Here is an 18,472-nt window from a genome sequence, read left to right on the forward strand (position 1 = left end):
TCATCCTGCCCTAAGCGACGTCATGTCCAGTGGCTTTCTAGGATGTGATCCCGGCTTTGATTGGCCCAATATCTGCCTGTCGAGTGACAAACATCCTATTGGGCCAGGCCAGTCAAAGTGCAGGGATCATGTCCTTTAAAGCCACGGGACCCGACGGGTTTAGGGCAGGATGAGTGGAGCAGCAGTTATTAGCAAGAAGCACGAGTAAGTTACCAGTGCATGCTACACTGCACTATTGCGCGTAGCATGTGCACAACTCATGCTTCTCACATTAAACTGCGCTGATAAGAGGCGCAGCTTAATTAATCAACCTGTTGGAGAAATAAGTGGTCACATGTCAAAGTAAATTATCTCTCCTGCTTTGCTCTGTTTTGCCTGAATCCCAGAGATGGAAGGAATCCCAGAGTGAGGAAGCATCCAATCAGGATGCGAAATGTAGGTGGGCGGAGCCTGTGCAGCAAGTCTGTGGAGCGACGTTACCCGCGCTGCCATGCTCGTGTCTCCTGTGTCTCTCATGCTCCCGGTTTACATCTTTTTTATGCTGCGGACGCCAACGGATTTTTGGCCAAGAATAAATTAGATGCGGCTGCTTAACACCTCGTATATGACGATTCGCAGTGCTGGCTAAGCCATCCAGTATACTAGAATTAGTGTGTCTAATTATTTATTAATGGTTAATTTGCATATATTCATCAGTGTTGCTCTGGGAGACATCTCAAGCTAGCTCCAACCTGAATTATCGCAAATTCTTTCTGTTTTAGGAAAGCAAACTTTTGTTTTTAATTATTTATATTAATAAAGCCAATTTTTGTACAATAAGGTGGCACGGAACCAATTTTTACCGGAATATTGACTATTGAATCCCAGAGATCCCTGCATCTCTCTCACTTCCTGCTTTGTGATGACAGTCAGCATCTGTTGTCACCTGATCATCCTGTCCTTTGCATGATGAAAGTGAAGACATACAAGTTGATGTGAGTACAGTAGAAAACCTTTTGAGTTTGGGTCTGTGACTAACAAAATACTCCTTGAAAATCGGAAATCAGAAAAATGGAAAATCGGAAAAGACAGAAACCAGCAAATCGGAATTTCTGTGGAATCAGAAATGGGCATTTCTGACCACCCCTCCTATGTGATACTGTCAGGCTGGAATACACTATGGGGGGGGGGGAGTACTGGTAACCTGGCATATACTATGGGGAGTACTAGGAAGCTGTGATGTACTATAGGAGTTCCAGGAAGCTGCGAGACATTATGGATAATACTGAGAAGCTGGGATACACTATGCAGGAGAGTACTGTAAGCTGGCATACACTATGGGGAGTACCAGGAAGCTGAGACACACCATGGGGAATACTGAGAAGCTGGGATACACTATGGAGAGTACTGGGCAGCAGAGATACCCTATGAGAAGTATCATAACCTTGTGTAGTTCATTGTCATATATGGCCACACCCACTTTTGGCATTATGCCCCTCTGAATCTAAGTTGCCCCCAAAGTTGGACAGTCACTATGAAGGGAAAAGAGTATAAAATATATTCAAAAATCTCTACAAAAAAAGACACAATCCAGTAAAGTTTTTAATTTTTTTTATTTTTGTTTTGTTTTATTGACTTTATTTATTTTTTTAATTTTGACATAATACTGTGGATAAATTCAACGTGCTGAGTAAGCAGATAGAATCTATAGCACATTATTATAATAATGCCAATTATGGTAGAGAGGGATTTTCTGTTTTGGGGTTTGTTTTTTTACAAGCTCAGTAAACATAGATTATTAAAGATGCCCATAGGGTTCAAGCCATCTTAAGCCAAGACTGATTATATTCCTCGTAAATTTTTTAATTACACAAGTCACTTGAGAGCTAAGGAGGAACCCACCTTCACCTTCAGGCTGTTTTATGACTGTCTTGCTAATCCTTTGGGTGCAATTCATTCCCAACCAGTTCCTACACACAAGCAACAAGGACAGGACAGTCACAGAAACATAAAAAAATCTGATCTTCAGACTTGTTGAAGATATGTGGTCTGGTAAGCATTATAGCCGGAAGTCATCAGGCATTGTGTAGAAGAGAACCCTTTTCTAGAAGTAGGAGAAGTTGGTGGCCTCCGTAGTTTTTAAATCTCTCAAAAACTTTGGAAATCTATGAATAATGATCATGAACTGGAGATTATTTTATGCTGTTGTCATGCAAATGCAAGCAATGCAAAAGATTTGAGTCGTTCCACCTAGAACGGATATTTGGCCAGGGCTGAACAGTCAACCATTCTTCTATCTCTCATGGACACTGGTGGGTACATCTCCGATCTTCTAGTTTTTTTAGGTCGTCATACCTCTCCCTGATGGATATTTTATTCAGTGTTATGGAGAACACAACAGAATGAAGAGGAACACACCAGGGAGGGCAGACACCTAGCTTCTAGTGTCTTCTAGTGTCTCTCACCAGTCTTTATTACTAAGCTTCATTTTTTTCTTCACAGGGAAGGGAATAAAGTATTCAAACAAGTCCTTGTCTCCCATATGTACATCAGCCAGGTTGAGGACAAAGGCCATGTCTTGACTCGGCACAGCGTGTTTTCAGCAAGAGCTACCAGATCTCTCCCCAGTGTTGCCTTTTTTTGCTGAGAATACTCAAATCTTTGTCCACATTTACAGAGCAAATAAAAATATTAGTGAGTCCCTTTAAAATAGCAGTGACTTTCTTCTGAAAAGCATTGTTGTCATATTTTTTTTTATAATAACTTAAAAGATTTTCTGCTTAGTGCTTACATGTTCTTCTTTTGGGAATAATGGGATTTGTAGTGATAGCTCTGGGGTTGAGGCTCCTGGTACTCCTGAGGTGGTTTCTGGCATTCAGGTGGTTGTTGTTGGGTTTCAGAGTATGATGGGGGCTGTGATGAGGGTTGACCGCCTTGAACCAGGTTTGGAGGAGGTAGGTATAGTGCTTGTTGGTAGAATTTTTGAGAACCACCAGTCGTACCAGATTGCCCTTGTGTAGCAGTGCTGTCTGTGTAGGATGTTTGGTCTTTATTCTCTTGGGAATATCTGGTTTGTGAACTGGTGCCAGTGGTGCTTTGTTGAATTGTTTGGTCTTTGCCCTGTTTATATTGTGAGGTGGGGGTATCTATTTGAGGTTGGCCATATTGGGATTGAGAAGCAATGGTGGATCCAGATAGGGAAGTTTGGTTTTTATCTTGGGATTGGGAATACTTAGATTGAGAACTGGAGGAAGTGGCAGCAGAACCTGTGTAATAACTCTGATCTTTTCCCTGATCTTTTCCCTGTTTGTAACTGGGAGAAGAAGGGGATGTCATGGTGGTACCTGTTTGCAGTGTTTGGTCTTTTCCCTGTTGGCTCTGTTGGGAGCTGGTGTAAGTGTCAGTAGAACCTGAGTAAGAGGTTTGATCTTTTCCCTGCTTGCTCTGCAGGTAACTGGGGGAAGCAGGGGTTGTAGTGGTGGCACCTGTTTGCTGTGTTAGGTCTTTTCCCTGTTGGGTCTGTTGAGAACTGGAGTAAGAGGAAGAAGTACCTGAGTAGGAGGTTTGGTCTTTTCCCTGCTGGCTCTGTTGAGAACTGGAGTAAGAGGAGGTAGGGCCCGAGTAAGAAGTTTGGTCTTTTCCCTGTTGGGTCTGTTGAGAACTGGAGTAAGAGGAAGTAGGACCTGAGTAAGAGGTTTGGTCTTTTCCCTGTTGGGTCTGTTGAGAACTGGAGTAAGATGAAGAAGAACCTGAGTAAGAGGTTTGGTCTTTTCCCTGCTGGCTCTGTTGAGAACTGGAGTAAGAGGAAGTAGGGCCCGAGTAAGAAGTTTGGTCTTTTCCCTGCTTGTTTTGCAGGTAACTGGGAGAAACAGGGGTTGTACTAATGGTACCTGTTTGCTGTATTTGATCTTTTCCCTGCTGGGTCTGTTGAGAACTGGAGTAAGAGGAAGTAGGGCCCGAGTAAGATGTTTGGTCTTTTCCCTGCTTGTTTTGCAGGTAACTGGAAGAAACAGGGGTTGTACTAATGGTACCTGTTTGCTGTATTTGATCTTTTCCCTGTTGGGTCTGTTGAGAACTGGAGTAAGAGGAAGTAGAACCTGAGTAGGAGGTCTGGTCTTTTCCCTGTTTGTAACTGGGGGAAGAGGGGGTTGTGATGGTGGTACCTGTTTGCAGTGTTTGATCTTTTCCCTGCTGGCTCTGTTGAGAACTGGAGTAAGTGTCAGTAGAACCTGAGTAAGGGGTTTGATCTTTCCCCTGCTTGCTCTGCAGGTAACTGGGGGAAGCAGGGGTTGTAGTGGTGGTACCTGTTTGCTGTATTTGGTCTTTTCCCTGTTGGGTCTGTTGAGAACTGGAGTAAGATGAAGTAGGACCTGAGTAAGAGGTTTGGTCTTTTCCCTGTTGAATCTGTTTGTAACTGGGGGAAACAGGGGTTGTAGTGGTGGTACCTGCTTGCTGTATTTGGTCTTTTCCCTGTTGGGTCTGTTGAGAACTGGAGTAAGAGAAAGAAGAACCTGAGTAAGAGGTTTGGTCTTTTCCCTGCTGGCTCTGTTTGTAACTGGGGGAAACAGGAGTTGTAGTGCTCTGTTTGTAACTGGGGGAAGCAAGGGTTGTAGTCATGGTACCTGTTTGCTGTGTTTGATCTTTTCCCTGTTGGGCTAGTTGAGAAGTGCTAGAGGACCCTGAGTTATAACTCTGATCTTTTCCCTGATGGTAACTGGGGGAAGCAGGGGTGGTACCTGATTGCTGGGTTTGGTCTTTACCCTGTTGACTTTGTTGAGAACTGGAGTAAGTGTCAGTAGAACCTGAGAAATAGGTTTTGTCTTTTCCCTGGTGGTAACTGGGAGAAGAAATTGTAGTACCTGATTGCTGTGTTTGGTCTTTTCCCTGTTGGCTCTGCTGAGAACTGGAGTAAGAGGAAGTAGAACCTGAGTAGGAGGTCTGGTCTTTTCCCTGTTTGTAACTGGGGGAAGAGGGGGTTTTGAAGGTGGTACCTGTTTGCAATGTTTGGTCTTGTCCCTGTTGGCTCTGTTTGTAACTGGGGGAAACAGGAGTTGTAGTGCTCTGTTTGTAACTGGTGGAAGCAGGGGTTGTAGTCATGGTACCTGTTTGCTGTGTTTGATCTTTTCCCTGTTGGGCTAGTTGAGAAGTGCTAGAAGACCCTGAGTTATAACTCTGATCTTTTCCCTGATGGTAACTGGGGGAAGCAGGGGTGGTACCTGATTGCTGGGTTTGGTCTTTTCCCTGTTGGCTTTGTTGAGAACTGGAGTAAGTGTCAGTAGAACCTGAGAAAAAGGTTTTGTCTTTTCCCTGGTGGTAACTGGGAGAAGAAATTGTAGTACCTGATTGCTGTGTTTGGTCTTTTCCCTGTTGGCTCTGTTGAGAACTGGAGTAAGAGGAAGTAGAACCTGAGTAGGAGGTCTGGTCTTTTCCCTGTTTGTAACTGGGGGAAGAGGGGGTTTTGAAGGTGGTACCTGTTTGCAATGTTTGGTCTTGTCCCTGTTGGCTCTGTTGGGAACTGGTAGGATAGGATGTAGTATCTACTTTTGGAGTTTGATTCTTATCTTGGCTGTATTTTGAAAATGTACTGTGTGGTTTTGTAGCTTCTTGATCATAAGACTGTCCACCATACTTGCGAGTGTCAGTCTGGGTGGAGCTGTCCTCAGTTTCTGCAGTTTCACATTGGGCAGTAGTTGGTTGTGTGGTGTGTTGGTCTTGTTTGGAGAATGAATCTGTTGTGTATGACTGGGTTTTTTGGTCTTGTAAGCTGCCACCAGTTTGCACTGTACCGCTTGCTGTCTGACCTTGGTAGGAAGATTGATCTTGAGACTGTTGCGTGGGTTTGGGGTACAGAGGTTTCTGGTAATATTGAGGATGGGTATCGCTTGCCTGTGAGGAGCTTTGTTCTCCTGAACCCACTTTTTTAGATGAGGAATCCTGTTGGCATGATTCATCTGATTTATGAACTACTTTATAATAGGCCTTCAGCACATTGCACAGAAGGTCACAGAATTCATTGAAGTCCACTTCTCCATCCTTGTTCTGATCAAGAAGTTCAAGCAAAGTTGAGATAGTGTTGGGATCTTTTGGATTCTGGAAGAAAATGGATTGGATTTTTAGAAGGTACATACATGAACTAAAGACATCTTTCTTATGTGTAACCTGTACTTTTTAAAGCGTATTTCCATGCTTGGTAGAAACATCACCTTTTAGCCCTTTAGCAGCCAATTTGTTTAGAGGCTTGCAAATGCTCCAGGCCAATTTGTTTTAGCACTTTTTTTTAATTTCTTATTGCTTCTAATTAGTACTGCTGTAATGTGTATTCATGGCCAATTGTCACTGGGGGGCAGTGTTATACAATAACAGAGGACTTCTACTTTAAGTTTCTATATTTTCTGCCAGCAGAGAGACATCAAATCATTCCAAGAATTTACAGCACGACGAGTCCTGCCAACTGAGGTTAAAGCAGTGCACTTATCTCAAGCGAGATTACTCACTTGAAGCCACTGATCTCCCCCTTCAAAAACATTCTGCAGTAGTAAATATACTACGTCTTCAGCTCCCTTCACAACTAGGCACCTGTGCAGCCTCTCTCTGCTTCCTATTTTAAAATCTGTATTTTTGTGTTGGCATATGGCAGTGCATCAGAATGGCAGCTCCCCAAGAGGCTGGATGTACACATAACGCCCCAGGAAGCAGAAAAAGGATGTGTGCACCACATACACCATCACCACAAATATGGAGCACCACAGTCGTTTATTCTCTACAAGACAGGATGCTTCTTCTGAGCGATATGACAAATTTGTGATTTCCCAGTCTTTAACTCTTTCCGGCCCAACGTGGTTGAAATCTACGTCATGCACATGGCTGTGAGCCTCTAACATGAACTAAATTTCACTGTCAACGGTCTGCACGCTCCCGCAGCGATCGCGCACACCAGAGGACGAAGATTAAGCTGTTAATTAATAGCTTAATCTCCTGGCATTGATCAGGAGCTGCGCCGATTGGCTCCTGATCACATGATTAGTACAATTGCCGTTGATCAAAGTGATCATGGAGGTAAAGAAGCACCTCACCGGGTCTACATGAAAAGGGCGCCGGTAAAAAAGGGCGCCTGGTGTAGCCCATATATATATACCAACTTCGGCTACAAAAAAGGCGCCTGGTGTAGCCCATATAAACTTCGGCTACAAAAAAGACGCTTGGTGTAGCCCATATAAAAACTTCGGCTAGAAAAAAACTCCGGGATGTGTTAATTACTATTCCCCCTCCAGGCCGCCATGGATAGTGGGGGAATGAAATAATTCGGCTTCCAGCGCTTGTAGCCCATATACAAACTTCGGCTAGAAAAAAAAGGCAATAATATGGGCTACAGAGGGGCACCTTACTGTAGCCGAAAAAAATATGGGCTACAAAGGGGAGCCCGCTTGTAGCCTATATCAAAACTCGGGCGCCCTTTTCTACACCTTGTAGCCCATATTTCCAGAAATAACATTGATGTCTATGGCGGCGCCCTTTTCATACAGGCACCTCGGGCGCCCTTTTCAACCAATCCCACCTCACCTGTCCACATCCCCCTGATGATCGTTGCACACATATATCCTCATCAGCAGCCAGCCGGTACTGAAGCATGTACCAGCCTGGTTTGATGATGTCATCAAGCCAGGACCCCGGTACATGCTTCAGTACAGTGCTGGCTGCCGTGATGCCTGTTCATCACTGGAGAGGGAGAGAGTTGAGTAATGCCAGCATCACTTCCTACTGTCGATCTCTGCATGGTGGAGGGGGGGTGGGGGGGGGGAACCCTAGACTACCAGCTAATGTTTCAGGAAGGGGGCACTGGTCACCAGGGGCATGGATCCCCTGGTCCTTAATCAGGGGAAATATGGTGATCCTGAAAGGGTAACATTTGTGTATTATTATTTGTACACAATGAACCTTTCAAACATTTGAAAATGATTCCCAATGATGAACCATATTTGTTAAGATCTGTAATCTGTTTTTTTTGTCCATTGTGCTCAGCAAAGAGGCAGTCAATTTAATGGTAGGCAACCTCTTGACTCCCTTTAGAATAAATGATTGTCAAAAACCAACGGTCTACTTGCCTAAAGGCTTGAGATCATTCTCTAAAAAAATTTCTGAGCTGTTTAAAAGTACAGGTATCCCAAAAGTGGGGTGTGGTACCTTTCACAACCTGTAGGGGATGCACTAGCTATGAATTGACTAATGTGCACCATTACTGGGCATTCCCTGTAAGAAGATGTAAAGTACAGGTGCTGGCGCTATATAAATTAATAACAATAAAACAATAGTACAGTACCTTCCATAGGCATAAGGGGAAGCATTAAAGCGGATCCGAGATGAAAAACTAACTATAACAAGTAACTTGTCTATATATCTTTTCTAATGTTTAGATGTTTACACAGCAAATCTAGCTGCAAACAGCTTCAAAACTTTATGATTATTTATTCCTGTGATACAATGAGGGCAGCCATGTTCTGTTTGTCACATTGTCACAGGCTGAGGGCTGGAGATGCTATCAGCTTGCCTGTGTGTAAATGCAGTCCCTTCTCCTCCTCCCTCCTCCCCTCTGCCTCTGAAATCAATGGCTAGTAACCTCCTCCTCCTCCTGCCCAGACTGAGCTCCCATAAGCCCTTGCTACAGTGCCATGGCACTGTGAAAAAGCTGTGGGTGAGGCTTGTTTAGTTTATTAAAACAAAACAAAAAAAGTATTTAGCTTGAGGAATGCCCTATAAACTATATGAAAGGAACACAATTATGCAATGAGTAAAAGTTTATCTCGGATCCACTTTAACTATGGAAAGTATGCTGTGAATTATTATTCATCCTTTATGTCAAATTGGGTGCAGTTGTTTTTTAACAGCATTAAAATATTATGATGATAGTCCCCATCAAATATTCAGAATGCAGAACCTTCTGTAGACTGCAAATTAATCTGTTGTTAAATTCAAGCTACAGTGGGAGCACCGTCTATGGAGGATTTGTGATGTGGACCAACATGTGCAGTCTTTATAATAAGCAGGGTGCAATATCTCTAACAGGCTGGAGGGGGAGCACTTGCTATGGAGAGTATAATGTGACGTGGCCAATACAAGCATTTCCTTATCATACGTTGGTGCAATATCTCTCCTAGGCTAAAGGGAAAGTACTGGCTGAGAAGAGTATAATGTGACATGGACCCCATATGTGTATTCCCTTGTAATAAGTTAGGTGAAGTAACTCTCACAAGCTGCAGGGGAAGCATTGGCAGTGGAAAGCATAAGCTGGCTGCAGTGTCACTCCCCGCCTATAGGGGGAGCTCTAGCTGTAGAAAACTTCTTGTCTCGTCTTACCTTAATTACGTTGTAAAGCTCATTCTGGATGAGAAAGTTGAGCTCCTCCTTGTTCAGTCTGGAGCGGCTGCAATCCTTTTCGGCATATTTTTCATAGACCTCAATAATTTCTTGGATTGCTACAACGAGTTTACTCATTTTTGCAAATGATATTTATGTCTCTAAAGAGAATCAAAACAAGATAATTATGACATTAAAGGGGCACTGTAGTGGCATATAGTAGAATGCAGTAAATTATTCAGGATACCCACTTTTACAGTAATTACCCTGTTTTCAGCATCCAAAACACTTCCTATATCTACATATTGCTGTATATTGATTTGTAGCTCCACCCTCTCTGTGATGTTTAGCCTAGGCAATTTAGCTATGAGGAATTCTCCTCCCAGAGCATTCTGGGAGACCAGGTATTATTCTCACTGGCTTCAGAATTCTCAGTAAACAAACGTTCCGCAGAGATCACCTGGCAGAACTAGAGCTGTTGCCACCAGTGATACATTTCAGACTGTAAATCAGGGAAAGGAAATATTTTACAATGGACAAACACTGACTAAATAATTCATAATATTGTAAAAAAAAAAAATGTTATTTTACTACAGTTCCACTTCAGTCAGAGCACCTGATCTGCATGCTTGGTGAGGGTCTGTGGCTAAAAGTATTAGAGACACAGGATCAGCAAGCGAGTCAGGCAACTTAAAATGAAAAATCCATATCCTTCTCAGTTTAGTTTCCCTTTAAGTGCTGGTGCTGAGACACTGAATGAGGTCTCTTTATTTAGGTCCCCTGTCTGGTAGTACCTATGATATTTGTGGTAGCTCACAATGTGAGCTATTTTGAAGCGAGTCTTGATGTAAAATCCGCCCCTAGTCTCCTCTGCCTGATTTGCCCGCCCTTCACTATAGAAAGTGCATTGTTTCAGCCTGACAAATTTTGGCCAATCAGAGAGGAACAGAAGTGTGGGAGGGGAAAACAGGAGGGAAAGAGGCTTCAGCCAATCAGGCTGCATTAGTTAAGTCTGAGGGGAAGTAGAGAAGCAAAAAATGACAACCCAGCATGCCCTGCACTTTCTCTTTTGTGTATCAAATTTTCTGTGTACCAAATAAGAGTCATGTAAACTAGGGAATGATCATTTATCAACAAGAAAAGTAATAGAGATTTTAACTTTTGGATTGCCTGATTAGCATCCTTATTACTTGTTTACCAGCAGGGCCGGCCCTAGACTTTTTGCCGCCTGAGGCAAATTTAGAAAAAAATTGATTTTATGCCCGACAGTTACTCTTTAACTCGGTTTGCCTTTGATCTACAGCTAGGCTTGTGTAGTGCAGTGACACATTCCTCCCACAGGGTGGCGGGATCCTCACATCCATGGGGATGCTGGGATGTGCACACAACACTTGGGAGTGATCACACACATGTCAGTAATAGCTGTGTCACACCAGAAACGCTCTCCCTGTGAATCACTGTGAAATGTATGAAGATGTTCAAAGGAGAGATCTTAGGAAAAACAGAATAACTAATCACAGGTATGTTGGTGTGATGCAGCTTGTTAAAATACTGAAGTACTGTATGCAGTGATGATCTGACCAAAACTGTCTCATTCATAATAGGACAATAAGATATTTACTTTAAGGCCGGTTTTACACTGTAAACTGGTGGCAGCGATGCGGTACGGCGCTTCCGCCACACCACATTGCACCGCCAGAAACAAGACTTCAGGGGAATACCGTGTTACTACGCGGTATTCCCCATCTGGCATTGGGCCAAGCAGGAAGTAACGCGAGCTTGCGGTCACTTCCTGCTTCGGGGTATGTGGAAGTGCACGAAAGAATATTGTAAAAATAAGCTTCGGCGCATGCGCACCACGATTTTTTTTTAATTCCTGCGTCGCCATAAACTAACATGACTTTCAGGCTGATGCAGATTGCTGCAAGTCACCACAGGAGATGCGCGGTAACGTAGTTCTGGAACTGCGTCAGGGATGCGGTGAAAACATCACTTCCGTCATGTCGTGCCCTAACATGACAGTATGAAAGTCTCCATAAATAAAAGTATAAAAATACTGTACTGCCCCGATGTGAAAGGTCCCTACGGTTAGGCCGAGACTTCATTTTGAACTAGTTTCCCAAATAAGTACCGTGTGCATTTAAATTCCACATTAATCTCTGTATGCAAGAAGTGTGTGTCTCAGAATGTGACTTTCAGTGATGTCAGGTACATTGGTCTTTATCCAATTAACTTTCTCCTAAGTTTTCTCAAAGGAGATCATTTTTCATCTTATCTAAAAAATAACCTTTTAGCACTTAAAAAAAAGTAATTGAAATAAGCGGTAAAAAGCGATGTCAAACTTTATTTTATTTTTTTTTGCCTGGAGGCAGCTTGAAGGATGTTTTATTTGTAGGGTTTAAAAATAATATCTCCTTGGAGAAAACTTAGGAGATACCTTAATAGGGTATGGGATATATATATCTATCTATCTATCTATCTATCTATCTATCTATCTATCTATCTATATATATATATATATATATGTATATATATATGTATATATATATATATATATATATATATATATATATATATATATATAGATATAGATATAGATATAGATATATATATGCACATATGGTATGTTATTTTGTTTTAGACTCACAGAACATGCTGCACACTCAGAAGGCAATAGCAGTGTTAGCGAGTCTAGCCCAAGGTTTCCTTACTGAATGGGTGCTGGCTTACTATACAGGAAAGAACAGGATTTCAACCCTGGTCTCTTGTGCCAGAAGCAAAGCCCTTAAAGTGAACCTCCGGACTAAAAATCGACTCAGCAGCACTGAAAAGGCTTGGTGTTTATTTAACAGTTGCACAGCATCAGAACTTTGCTTCTCTTATACAAGCCTCATTTTTAGCTGCACAGAAGAAAACTGCCCAGGCTTTTTACCCTGATGCTGTGCAAAGCATGATGGGATTTCTGATGTTGTTGTTCTCGTTCTGCTGTTTTGGTGCAATTTTTTTTTCTTTTTACATTTTGAATTTGACATTTGAAGCCTAGCGTGTGCAGCTGGGAGGGGTAATCAGGACACAAGACAGTTGGAACTGTGTCTCCTGCTCCTTGTCACCTCATTTCAACCAAAAAGATGACTGCCCCCATGACAAAGATGGCAGCCCCCATGAATCACAAACATTTGCCTGTTCTTTTAAAACAGGGTGGGTAAGAAATTATATTACCTATCTACTCTAATTAACATAACTAATGTAAGTTGATGACAGTATGTTTGTTTAGGCTGAGGTTCCCCTTTAACCGGTATACTATCCAGCACTTTACACCACAACATCTAGTAAGAAGACGATAGACCACAACTGAGTAAAAAACACCAGCAAAATGTATCATTTCCATGTACACTGATTTTAGATAAAGCTGTTGCAGAGAGGAGGGACCTCCAGGTCTCCAAGAAACAGTCAAGTTCCCAACTTTTAAAATTGAGAAAGAAAAAGTTGATTGCATATAGCCTTGGAGTTTGGAGGAACCTGAAGAATTCCGAAGAGCTCCAAAAATGCTGAAATAATCACAAACAATACTAGAATGCACAATAGAAAAAAAAATATTTACTGGTTGCATGTAAAGTAAAAAAAAAATCTAGTGGTTACAAATGTAATTTAGTTACATAGACCTATGCATAAAACCCCAAAGAGGGATATCGGAGTACTAGCAAAGAGGGCCAGAGTGAAAATGGCACTGACTGCCTAAAAAGGGGACAGTTGGGATGTATGTACAGTGCTAGCTGGAGAGATTAACAGAGATATCTGCACTTTTATTACCGTATTTATAACTATTATTATTATTTATTTATAAAGCATGATCCTCTTCTGTACAGAGTAACACTGTCCACTTCTCATTTCATCATTTTGCCCAGTTTTACCAAATCCATGAATGAGGATAAACAAATTTAAAATACTTTGAACAGATTCAGTAGATAAATAGATTTTGGCTAAACTGGTCCGAATTGTACAGCCAAGATTGTTTGGTGTAGGGCAGCTTTTCAATTTCGAGAACTCCAATCAATTTTTCTGATTGCTTATCATTTTTAAAAATCTTATTAATGCATCACAAACGTGGGTTCAATTTTACTCCAATTATGAACAAAAATGTATAGAAAATGTTGCTTGGGTCTATAAATCAAGAAACCGACAATCTATCAACACCATTCAATTTTCAGAATTTTCTACCAGAGCCAATTAAAAATTTTGGTGAAAAAAAAAAAACCAGAAAATTTGATTACACTTTTCAATTGAAAAAAAATAAATAAATTAAAACATTCACTTTACGTATGCAACCAATCATTTGTATCAGGAAAAAAATGGAAAATCAATCGTTTTATAGTATGGCGTGTTGCCAATCCAATCTGATGTTTCCAATACAATGCAATTCTTACTTTTCTTTTATGAATGTATCCAAACATGAGCTAGTTGTACAAACCACCAATTACTTCTTGATTGTAAAGTATTTGGTTGAGTAGTGGTCAATTCACCCTGTTGCAGCAATCATATTCAAATTTCTGGACTTCACAGTTCAAATTTCTGGACTTCCAGTCCAGTTCAAAATAAGTGACCAGTTTTCTACTACAAAAGAATCTTTCTACAGTTCCCGAAATCCCAGCATGGCTGGTGGAACTTGGGGCCGAAGCTGGCCAGTTCTGATAATTTGTTTAAATAAAACTGGTCAAGCATCTATAAATTTCATTCCGTTGACCAATAGTTTATTTTACAAATTTTACATAGTTATTTGGGTTGAAAAAAGACATATGTCCCATATGTCCATCGAGTTCAACCAGAATGTTTTCACTTAAATGAAAATGATGGATTTTGGGTGGAGGATCTATAAACTGTATTAGATGTAGATATATAAAATAAACCATATTCACTCAGTATACATAATATAAAGTATATTGGTCATCTATCTAAACTAGGACTTACCTCCTCTACGCACGGGATGAGCAAAGAGCAGAATCCCAAACACAGACATACATCATCATTTATAGCAAGAGGGTGTCCTAGTTTTCTTGGAAGGAGGAACCTCCTTGAAGCACCTTATTATTTTTCAATTTATTTCCAGCCCAAACTAGTTTGTCCAGTACCATCAATCATAAAGGTTCTGCCCAGAATGAGACATCATGAGACACTCAGCCCCATGTACCTAATATACTCTGTCACTCAGCAGGACTTTTTCACAACATCTCATGTGGCTACTAAACAGACCATCTTCTGCATCTTGACACTGGTCAGGGGTTAGCATAAAAACAGACAAACTATTTTTACAAAGCTGTACAATTGTTACATTTATTTACTTATATTGCTGTTATAATTATTGTTATCCTACGTCTCCATCTGAACAAGTCATTATGTTCTCCATGATTCAACTTTGACGTGAAGGTTTTTGTTTCATCTCCATCATCACTGGATCTAAGTGTTTCAACCAGTTCTCCTGGTTTTAAAAAATGACCTATGAGACCAGTTCAAAATATAGAACATAATTCCTCAAGTGGATAGTTTATGTATTGATTTTTATTATCTTTTACATAGAATGGCCAATCTATTATGCACCACTGAAGAATAAGTAAGGGTTAGAAGTAACAACCATGCATACAAAGAAAAAAGAGGAGGAGAGACTTGTACAATCGGGTTCACAATCCAGGACCTTGTTAGAATGCAGTGCAAACATAGGTTTCAAAAAGAGAGGGTCTTCTAATTAGTGATGAGCGTGAATTTAGCATAATCATAATTTTGCATTGTAATTCACAATTACGATGCAAAATCACAATGCGAAATTTTAAGGAAAATCGTAATTAACGTTGTATGTGAATGTAATCCAGAACCACAATTTTCCATAATTTCAACATAATTTAGTGCCTAAGTTAGCGGTTTATAGCAAAGCCCCCCCCCCCATGCGTGTCATGGTTACCAAAATTGCTACATATGTTAAAGTGAACCTCCGGACTAAAAATCTACTCAGCAGAACTGAAAAGGCTTGGGGTTTCTTTAACAGTTTCACAGCATCAGAACTTACCAAAGCATCATTTTTAGCTGCATTTTTATCTAAGCTCCACCCATAAAGGAAAAAAAGCCCAGGCTTTTTTCCCCTGGTGCTGTGCAGAGCGTGATGGGATTTCCTATGTTGTTATTCAAGTTGCCTAGCAACTGGGAGAGGTGCTCAGGACACAGGACAGTTGGAACTGTGTCTCATGCTCCCTGTCACCTCCTTTCAACCAAAAAGATGTCTGCCCTCATGAAATCAAACATTTGCCAGTTCTTTTAAAACAGGGTGGGTAAGAGATTATATTACCTATCTATTTTAATTAACATAACTAATGTAACGTAACGACAGTATGTTTGTTTAGGCTGGAGTTCCTCTTTAAGGAGAATAGTAGGAACAAGGCAAAAGGAAATTTTCAAAAGGACCTTGTCATTTTTCTGAATATAATAACCATTTTTCCTTTGCATTTCTAAAATCAATTTTCACAAAAACTACTAGGTCTTTTTGAAAAATTTTGTTTTTTTCTTGCTTCCACTACTCCCTTAACATATGTAGCGATTTTGGTGAGGATGACATGCATGGGAACTTTGCTATTGACCGGTAAAATCGGAATAAAATTACACGCAAATTTGCATAAGTAAGAATGGATTACAAGGAATCAATTGAATGAACACATTGTAATTATGTATAGCCGTATTTGAGAAAAAATAAGCAACATTTTGAATAATCGTGATAAGCAGATTACGGTCATTACTACTTCTAATGTTCTGGTGGGTGTATTGTACACAGGAGGAGGAGAAGACTTGTCCAATAAGGTTTACAAAATAGAATCTAAAAATAATGTGGCATCGAACATCCAGAAAGGTATGTATTTGGATGCTTCTTTTCCTTTCCGTAATAATTCTTCTACAGCTCAGTCTGAAGAAGTAATTATGTTTTGTGCTGCTCCCATCGCCTTGAAGATGAAGGTTTGTTTATCCTTCTCAGACAATTTTGCACAGGCCTGAGTTTAATCAACCTGTCTGCCCAGTTTTGTCAGTTTAAAGCTCCTCATTCCAGCCTTGACTGAGAGATGTTTAATTTGCCTGTTGTTCAGTATAGGAGGAGTCCAAGGCTTCCTTCTTCTAAATAAATGTATAATTCATAAGAAGTTGCCAAATATGAAACAAGCCTTAGCTTGCCAAGGTTTGACCCTGAGAAAATGTGTTCTAAAAAAATGACTTTGATCCACCACTACATCACTTTCGTGTTTGTGAGCGAAAGAGCCAAGTCAAGGAAGCCTACAGGGCCGGGAGAAGGTCCTCCAGGCTGAGACACCAAAGTGCGCCCTTCCATCCGTCCCACCCCAACAGTCACACACTGATTGCTATTAGACTAAGAGGTGCCCCAGGACCCCCCAACCCCCCTAACATCTTAATCTCCCATTATCTGGCTTGCAGTCACTGTTATGTATCCCTTTTTCTTATTTCTCACTGCCTCAAACACAATAGGGTAATGATAGCTGAGTGAGTAGTGTGCCCCCTCCTACACTGTGCCCTGAGGCTGGAGCCCACTAACATCAATCAGATCTCTGCTAAGGGCAAGAATTATACTTTTACTTCCCCAGGTAAACTTTATTATGACTCTCCTTCCTCCTGCAACAGTCCCTTCCTATTTCATCTGCAGCCCCCTTTCCCCGTATAACATCAATGTACAGAAGCCCCTCTCTATTCTATGGTAGGTGCGATACAGTAGAACTGTCCCTTCCAAAGAAAAAAACAAAAACCACAGAGACAGGAGGAGCCCAGATGGTATAGTACGTTAGAATGTAGTGAAAAGTAATCAGATCGAGAATTGGCACTCACAAAATAAGTTTTCAATTGGCATACCAACCAATAAAGCAGGTGGAGATTATTTACCCATCTTTACTCAGGTATGCAGAGTGAAGGTGCTTGATGCTCGGCTTAGAGATACAGCTGGCACTGATTTTTAACCTGAGGAAGTTAGTCCTATGTTCTCACGAAATGCGTTGCCATAGTACAAATTAAAATGTGCAGATTTCATGTTGTTCTTTGTGTCATCTTTGAGGTTTAAATATATTTTATTACGTTTGGGCACCTCTTTCTCCCCACTACCCTCTCTATTCTGTTCAGCTCCCTTTAGCAGCAGATCCCATCCTCCATTCGTTTATCCCCATTTCTCCCCTCTTCCATGTTCAGCAACCCCATCTTCAATGTCTAGATGCCCATTTGGGCAGCAGCCTCCCTAGGCCTGGGCCTCTGTGGCCTTTCCAGAATTCTGGCACCATTTCTTCTGAAATGTGATCGATATGCAGTGGTGCTTGGTAGCCCTTGCAAACAATTGATTCTGAACAATATTAGCCACAGCATGCTAACCTTTATGAAAACAAAAAATCTTCATTACACTTTATAGACATCCTAAAAAAAACTGAAGAATTGACTTGGTTTCACTTTACAGGGAGCACTGAAAGGGTTAAGCCTCAGTGTTTACTGTATAGGGAGAGCTTCCTGGGCAGAGCTCCCGTAGACTATTTACAGCAGCTGATCAGAAGTAACCGGACACTTTGATCTGGCTAAACAAGTACAGAACACAGAACAGTGAATTTCTTCAGCAACCATATGTGGAATAAAGACTTTTCATTGTGTGCTGTGCAAGAGTTCAGGTCCACTTTTAGTCCATCTGAGTAGCAAATAACAGAGCTCTTTCATAGTACGGGGCAGAGATTACTCCTAACATGCTGACCCGAGAAGGGTAAGAAATCTAGTCAATGGAAAACAGTTGCTTCTTAATTAACTAGTTGCCGTCTAATTAGTTGAGAACTATTGGGTTTGATTGGCTTAATTTCTTTCCGTTTCTGGATAAATATGCATTATGGACAATTTTCTGCTATGCAATGTATAATTTGATAGTGTTATGGACATTTTTTATAAACAGATTGTAAGGGTCCTCACTTTATTGGAAATGTATTTCCATAGACACTGCGCAGAATAGGCGTAAATACACCTTATTCATCAGCGCATTAAACAATCTAGGGTTATTGTAACTACAAATTTGGGACAGAAAAGAAGATAAATCTAGACCTCTTTTTTCCAAAAATGCAAAAACCTTTATTGACAACCT

At 41.0% G+C, this 18,472-nt stretch overlaps 1 protein-coding gene across 1 annotated transcript; it reads right to left on the reverse strand.

Annotated features, from left to right (window-relative positions):
• Nucleotides 1-1,573: 1,573 nt before the first annotated feature.
• LOC137532158 (ice nucleation protein-like) lies at nt 1,574-14,354 on the reverse strand. The gene is made up of 3 exons (XM_068252371.1): nt 14,296-14,354; nt 9,331-9,491; nt 1,574-6,069 (listed from the first exon to the last, which is right to left on the reverse strand). Exons 2-3 carry the CDS (start codon nt 9,466-9,468, stop codon nt 2,767-2,769), a joined length of 3,441 nt encoding a protein of 1,146 aa, XP_068108472.1. The 5' UTR covers nt 9,469-9,491; nt 14,296-14,354; the 3' UTR covers nt 1,574-2,766.
• Between the last annotated feature and the right edge of the window lie 4,118 nt (nt 14,355-18,472).

The sequence above is a fragment of the Hyperolius riggenbachi genome, chromosome 9, assembly GCF_040937935.1.
Source record: "Hyperolius riggenbachi isolate aHypRig1 chromosome 9, aHypRig1.pri, whole genome shotgun sequence".
Taxonomy (NCBI): domain Eukaryota; kingdom Metazoa; phylum Chordata; class Amphibia; order Anura; family Hyperoliidae; genus Hyperolius; species Hyperolius riggenbachi.

Excerpts from the sequence above, each read along its gene's own strand:
- LOC137532158 (XM_068252371.1), bottom strand. The coding sequence starts at position 9,468 with ATGAGTAAACTCGTTGTAGCAATCCAAGAAATTATTGAGGTCTATGAA. Across the intron at positions 6,070-9,330 it reads AGCTTTACAACGTAATTAAG|AATCCAAAAGATCCCAACAC; the intron begins GTAAGACGAGAC and ends ATTTTCTTCCAG.